Raw genomic sequence first — 7647 nt, 5'->3', positions numbered from 1 at the left:
TTCATAGCTTCAAAACTTTTTAATGCCTATCAATTGAGTTTTTAATGGATTAACAAGGTTCCCAATTCAATCTACTCGATTCTCATGAATACTATTTAGTTTATTGATTTCAATAAACTAAAAGAAATCTACTTAGAGATATTAAGCTAGCATCCTGAAATTAAACCAACAAATCTATAGAGTACAAGAAACTGAGTGTTACAATTTAAAAACAGAAAGTGGATTGCACGGAATTAATTGCAATGTCCTAACTTCTCTGTTTATATAGTACAATTAATTTAGTTATTTAGCATTTGGATAAAAAAAGGTTTGATCTTTGTTTTGCTTTGAGGATAGTTGCCTTGATTTGAGTTAGAATAATAAGAGTATGGTGCTTTTTAATGGTAAGAGAAGTTTGCAGTCCACAAGGAAGAAAGCGAGGGTGGAGACACCTCTCTAATGGTACTTTATAAAATTTTGTATATAAATGATAAATTGTATATGCTAATGTAATTAGGTGATAACCTCTCTAACAGTAGTAAATAGGTTTATAATGTGGTATAAATAAGTAAAAATCTATTTTAGAATTATTTTTCTCAAAGATCGAATTTGCAGTGTTACTTTCGTTCATCGTGTTAGGTAACACATGGCCCAGAGGCCCAAAATCCCAAATTATGGGTAACATGTATATTGGGAGGCTTGATATGACAGGTTTAGCAACAATGGAACCTCGAAACAAATACAAGGATCCAAGCGGCTGAAGTATTCACTAATAGTTCGTTTGGTCAAGTTTCTCCAAGTTCAAAAGTACTTTTTTTTTTTTTTTTTCAAATTTAAAGTGTTTGGCCAAGCTTTTAGGAGAAAAAAAAGTGCTTATGAGGAGAAGTAGAAGCATTTTGGAGAAGCAGAAAAAAGTAGCTTCTTCCTAGAACACTTTTTTTATAAGCACTTTTGAGAAAAATACACTTAGAAACACTTTTTAAAACTTTGGTCAAACACTAATTGCTACTTAGAAGTACTTTTTAAATTAATTAGCTAAACACAAATTGTTTCTCACCAAAAAACACTTTCCAAAAAAAACTGATTTTTCCACCTTGGCCAAACGGGCTATAAACCTACCACACTTAACCACACCTAATATTTACACCAAATCAAGCAATTTAATCTTAATAATTAAAAATTAAAGTGTATTTATATGTATAATACATGTCTTATATTTATATATTCGGCGCAAACACCAAGTACAAGTAAGTGCATTAGCCTGCACAAGTGAAGCAATCCAAGTCCACAAAGGTACTCTTCAGATGGGCTGGGTGCGTGTTATTACCCAAAACTCAAATCTATATTTTGGAGGGATTTTTACATAAATTGTCGGCCAAATTCAATGTTTACTTTTATTAGCCGGTATAGATAGATTATACACTGATTGTTTATGACTACACACATATTTAATATTGATTATACATATATTATACATCTGTGTGTTATTTTTAGTTTAAGCAGTTGGGTGAGCGGCTATTTGGGTTAATTCAGTATTTTGGAGGCCTGAAATTTCACATTTTGAGTAAACCCAGCATATTAGCATATCAACCTGAGTCTGCATTATGTGGGGGTGAAGAGAAGAATAACAAGACGTTACATTTGTCATTTGCATAAACCATCTGGGATTAAAACCCGTAGTCCTTACTGACAAGCGTCCTAACAAAATAGACGACCTCAAAATATTGCAGCACCTATACATATTTCCATCTACTCTACAATCATTGTTTGATACACATATAATGGCCTTCTACTCTATACCTCAAATGAGCACCTCCATACTAAAAAAGATAAAGGAAAAATGAATTCGATAGAAGGGCGTGAAAGTTAAGATCACAAAAGCTTGGAAGGTTATAGCAAGTCAGACGCATGGTGCAGCTTCAAACAGATGCACGGATTTTCATCACTGGAGAGTGGAGACCAAAGAAATAGTCTATTACGGGGTATCTTAACCAAGAATTTCCTTGATCTGTTTCTTCTGGTCCTCCGTCAATGATGTGGGGAAAAGAACCTCAAATTTAACATATAAATCACCCTTCTTGTCACTAAAATGCAGTGGCATCCCTTCGCCTTTAAACTTTCTCACTTCCTTTGGTTTAGTGATTCCCTAGGGTATATCAATAATCATTTCAGTACACGGTCATATAGCCAAACAGATAAGTATGGTTGGTTAGTCTGTCAGACATGTATGAAAAAATATACCTTTGAACTAATATCCACTAGATGATCATCGAGATGTTTAATGGTCTTCTCAAAACCAACCAGAGCTTGCACCTGAATCGAAGTAAAAGAATCAATTAACAACACCATTATACCAACAAAGAGCTTGCACTACCGTCCCTACTAGCACTGTATCAGGCGTCAGTTTAGTTGAATTTATATTCATGTTTCCTGGATATCAATCTCTCTAAACAGTATAGCATCAATCCATTACTTTAATTCTTCTTTAACGACCTTCATCTTTTGGTAACTTAAAATGTTTAATTCTACGCCAAGTGAATAAAAGGGCTAATTGCAATGCACTGTGGTAAGTAAAACGAAGTATGTCTAGGTTACCAGAGTTATAGTAACAGTGGTGCGAAGGTCGTTTCCTTCCCTTTTGAACTGGTCATGAGGAGCTGTGCGGATGCGGAACTGTCCCAAAGTATGAAAAGGAACCAATATAAGTCACAGTCAAGGCATACATCATGACGAAATAAGTCAATTGTTCAGCATGGAAACAAAGTCTAACCTTCAGGTCTCCAGGTTCACCATCTATCTTAGGCTCACCATCCTCATAAAAGACCACTTCCTGTAAAAAGAATGTTCTATTCTTACTAAGAAACACACAACACAACCAGAAGCAGTTTCCTGCCATTTCGGCATCAAGTCTAACAAGACATGACATGAAGAGAAAGCATTTCTAGGCAAAAAGAAAATGAATGCCCCTCAACATTATGATCTAATGTTCACGCAAATATTTAGCCCCTTTAAAAAGGAGAAATGAGTTAGAAGAATACACATGATATGACTAGCTCACAGTTTTAAACAAGAAAAGTTCGATAGATCCAAAGAAATTTTGAAATGTTTCCTTGTATTCAGAAAATTAAGAAAGGAACTAACAACGAATTAAGCTTCTTTACGGTGAAAGATAATATGTCATAGACAAGATATAAATTGTAAATGCTAAACTGTAAATAACATTCATATCAAAGTGCACCACATGACAAGCCTAGCTTTCAAATGAACCACCATCAGACTGTTCTTGGATGAACCTAGGTGCACCTCAAATCAGCATCTAGTAAAGGCTATTATTTACTAAGAGTAAAAATAGTACTTTCTCTGTTTCAATTTATGTGAACCTATTTCCTTTTTAGTCCGTGCCAAAAAGAATGACCCCTTTCCTTATTTGGAAATAATTTACCTTTATGCAATGATTTATAGCCACACAAAATACATGTGCCTTATTTTACACCACAAGTTCAGAAGTCTTCTCTCTTTTCTTAAACTTCGTGCCCAGTCAAATGAGTTCACATAAATTGAAACGGAGGGAGTAAATGGCTTTAACAGTTCAGGTAGACTGATCTAAGTGGCCAGAAGGACATATAAAACGAAATTATTCTGCTAGCCAAATGAAGCTCCTGAGAGTACTAGCAGTGAAAAGGGTACAAGGAAGAAAGTACATCAAAATGCATAAACACAGGCTTATGTTCAGCATCTACATTAGAAAAGGGATCATTGCAAACAAATAAGAGTGTAAGTAGCTTAATAAACAACATCAAGCATGCAAGTCAAAAATGTAGAAGAAAGCTCACCTGACCATCTTGCATTCCTTTCTCAATATCCACAGTAATGTGGTAGCCCTCCCTTTCAAACTTCACGTTGGGGCATTGGTCACAGACCTAAACAGCATAATTGCAGAGTTTAACATAATCTAGATGCTGCACCAAAAAGCTTGAAATTGACATCTAGAACTTTGGACCGAAGATATACCTGCTCAGTCATCTGCTGAAACATTCCTGGACCGATTTGTCGATGATATACCTCATTTCGGCAGTTGCACCGCCTCTTACCCGGTGCCGGTTTTAAAATGTTTTTCTCCCTCCAAACCTGTATTTTTCACCAAACACAGAAGAAAAATTTCTTGATAAGTACAACATGTAGAAGAATTATGACAGTTGATATCACCAGAAAAGAAATTCTAGGTTTAGACAGTTGCGTGGCCAGGAATTCAAACAAACTGATTCGAGAAATGCAAGAATGTCACACTCTAGGATATAATATTATGACCTAAACTAATTTTGAAACCCCTTTGCCACTACAGTAGAAAGCTCAGATCCTTTTACTGTGCATTGCCGAGTGAAATGGAAAAAGAAGACACATGGAAAGCATGTGATAGCTTCATATAACTTTCTGAAACCGCACATCTATTTTTCCACGATCTAGATAGTGGCACCCTTTGCCGTAGTAGAGAGGCGATGATGTCAACTTGACAAGGAGTATTTAGCAAGAGAGGTGCAGATTAGTTCACAGTAATTCACCTTCAAGGAGCCCCCATTGTATAAGTCTTCCAATGTTGCATCCAAATCAACAATTACATCATCACCTTTCACAATCTTCTCTTCCTCCTCCTCCATTGAGCCCCCACCAAAAAACCTTCAGAGATTATTCATTTTGTTAGCAAGAAAGATAGCACATTCGAAACATTTAATCATCATAAGATAAACTAAGGAGAATTATTTCCAGACAAACTAAGGAGAATTATATCTTTGAAAGAAATATCCGAAAATCATGGCACTAATAAGTGTATGTAGGGTGTACTTCTCTAACAAGCAAGCAACAGAACCAACTACTAACATTTCCAACCAGCTGAAAAGATAAAGGCAGAGAGGGCATCATCACCTAGTAAAAATAAATGAACATAAGAGTTATCTCTTAAAATGTAATATACGTGTGAAGCCAATGTTTGCAACTAACTTAGAAAGATTAACAGAAACATGTCTGACATACATGAATAGAGCATAGCGTAGTACCACGAACAATGCAACTACGAAATATTTAACATAGAAAAAGTATCATGGTAGGAAATTTTACTTAGCACAGCACAATGTACTTTCATATAGAAAGTATGTCTATGGAGCTTCTTACCATCATAATTGGTGAAAGTCTGGTTACTGTGTCTATCTAAATATTTCATGTTGGAATCTTTTTAGAGTATCTAGAATGTATCTTAGGGAGTATCTGGTAAGCATTCAACAGAAAAAAGCCATGATAAAGAAACATATAATTTTCACCAAAAGTAAGATCCAGAATACCAACAATACTGATTTGAAAGATTAGACATTGGGACCTGTTTTTCTAACATATAAGAAGTTTGAATGCATCTAAACATCAGTTAGACTACAACACCCTTAACCATATTGCAGGAAAATGGTCAATCATTAGATATCAAAAACCCATAAACAATGGATAAATTCTTTAGATAGCTAAATGTAAGGGAGATAAATTCATATAGCAGCCTTGCAGCGCAATGTAATAAAATAAGGTGACTAGATAACGAGAACCAACTATGATTGTGTATATGGGTAAACTGAAAACTACAACTGCCGCTGATATAGCCTAAGCTTATGCTTGTAACCAGAATTATATAACCAGGCCATGTGCCTACTTGATAGTCCTTTACCACAACTAGCTCAAGATCAGTGGTTTGCCATTTTTTAAGTTAAAAGGTGCAACCATATACCTATTTCTATCCAGTGGCTTTACGCAATTATTACAAAACGATCACAGCCATCCGATCAATCAATCAGATATCGCCATAGGGAGTATCTCTATTCAGTTCCATTTCATTCCAGCAAGAATATGCAACCAAAGAACGGATATAATTCGTAAATGAGCAAAATGAATATCAACAGCGCAGAAAAAAAATTGAAGGATAAAGTGGAACTATAGGAACTGAACATACTGGCTAAATATGTCTTGAATGTTCATTCCAGCACCTCTGCCTCCTCCGCTAGCAGCGTGTTGTTTAAGACCCTCTTCTCCATACCTGTCGTATATATTCCTCTTTTCACTGTCCGACAGCACTTCATAAGCTGAAAAGTGAAAATACCCCAAGAAGATAAGTAATTACACAAAACTGATATCCAAAAAACCCACCTAATGAGTAATAATCAATTAAAGTAAAAGCAACGTACCATTATTGATTTCAGCGAATTTCTTGTTAGCCTCCTCATTTCCTTGGTTTTTATCAGGGTGATACTTTAACGCAAGCTTCCGATAAGCGCGTTTAATCTGTTCATCTGAAGCACCTTTTGAAACTTGCAATATATCATAGTAACTTTTCCTGAAAAGAATTAAACACACTCCATAAGAAATAGTACGAAAATCACATTTTTACACAAAAACATAAACACAGATAGAGTGGTACTAGTATTAAATACTCACGCTGCAATGGCAATTGATAAAGTGTATGATAAACAACACAACAACAAGAGGATTAACTTTGATCTTCCATGCGCCATTATCTCGTTTGGCACACAGATCAAAGGAAATAAAAATGTTTCTTACAACAATTGTGAAATCTAGGGTTCAGAAACTGGATGTACCAGAACAATCTGGAATATCAGAAGACGTTAGCTAATTGGAAATTTATAATCAATTGAATTTGATTTTATGTTACTGCAAAAGCTTAAAGAAAATTGAACCGCGGAACGGGGCGAACGTTTGAATATTGAATCAACGACTGACTTTACTGCGGCGACGTGGTCATGCGAATAGCGACCAATAAGAGAGGACTCCAACATGTTTTAGCCAATAGGATAATTCCACGTGTTTTCATGCATCTTTTCTGATTCTAATTCTTTTCGTATCTGATGGACAAAACGAATGGAATTTGGGGCTGTTCGGGTGTCTGAGCTGCCTGATGTGGGAGCCCAAACTAGAATAATATTGTATGGGCTATATTATGCCATTAGGCCCAATACTATATCTCAAACTACTACTACACTCTACCTCATTTTAGCATAACCCGACGGCCTAATTTAATGAGATTTTTTCATTCCTATACACTATTTGAAACTTTATTACGAAAAATATTTATATTTTGGTATTTACCTGACCTAAACACATTTTAGTTACAAAATATATACAATCCACCTTAAAAGGCCCCCAATTCATTATTTGTGCCTTCAATCAAGGGATTTAGTTACACTCTTTTCCTTTTTTCTCTCCTCTCTCCCCTCTTCTCTCCAGATTGAACTTATATTAGTGATTTAGGTATAGGAAAACCAAACAATTAAAGCTGCAAAAGTTCCACGAGTAAACTATACCTTGATACAAGGAAGTATACAATACAGAAGCCATTGCCGATGACCTCCGCACACCGCACTATACAGAAGTGAACTAGTCCAATATTAGTCATATACCCCTACCCTCAATTATGGACTTTATACTAAATACAGAACCCAAATTACCATAACAATATGCTCATCAAAACTGGAAGCAAGAAAATCATAAACCAGAGATATGGATAGAGGGAAAGGGGTTACATCAAGATATTCTTTAGCATCGAGAGGAGGAGCAAGCTCGCAATAGGAGACGAGCCCAGATATAATCTCAGCATCTAAATCAAGACCCGTCTCTATCTTG

At 35.6% G+C, this 7647-nt stretch overlaps 1 protein-coding gene across 1 annotated transcript; it reads right to left on the bottom strand.

The window, feature by feature from the left end:
- Nucleotides 1–1560: 1560 nt before the first annotated feature.
- On the bottom strand, nt 1561–6690 carry LOC107806419 (dnaJ protein ERDJ3B). The gene is made up of 10 exons (XM_016630574.2): nt 6445–6690; nt 6195–6343; nt 5963–6092; nt 4539–4653; nt 3991–4107; nt 3813–3899; nt 2750–2809; nt 2575–2652; nt 2221–2292; nt 1561–2125 (listed from the first exon to the last, which is right to left on the bottom strand). Exons 1-10 carry the CDS (start codon nt 6519–6521, stop codon nt 1967–1969), a joined length of 1044 nt encoding a protein of 347 aa, XP_016486060.2. The 5' UTR covers nt 6522–6690; the 3' UTR covers nt 1561–1966.
- Between the last annotated feature and the right edge of the window lie 957 nt (nt 6691–7647).

The sequence above is a fragment of the Nicotiana tabacum genome, chromosome 19 (assembly GCF_000715075.1).
Source record: "Nicotiana tabacum cultivar K326 chromosome 19, ASM71507v2, whole genome shotgun sequence".
NCBI classification, from domain to species: Eukaryota; Viridiplantae; Streptophyta; class Magnoliopsida; order Solanales; family Solanaceae; genus Nicotiana; species Nicotiana tabacum.
This window is presented reverse-complemented; position numbering and strand designations above follow the sequence as displayed.

Coding starts and splice junctions, on each gene's coding strand:
- LOC107806419 (XM_016630574.2), bottom strand. CDS start 6,521: ATGGCGCATGGAAGATCAAAGTTAATCCTCTTGTTGTTGTGTTGTTTA. Junction 6,344..6,444: donor TTATCAATTGCCATTGCAGC/GTGAGTATTTAA, acceptor AATTCTTTTCAG/GAAAAGTTACTATGATATAT. Junction 3,900..3,990: donor TTCAGCAGATGACTGAGCAG/GTATATCTTCGG, acceptor TATGCTGTTTAG/GTCTGTGACCAATGCCCCAA.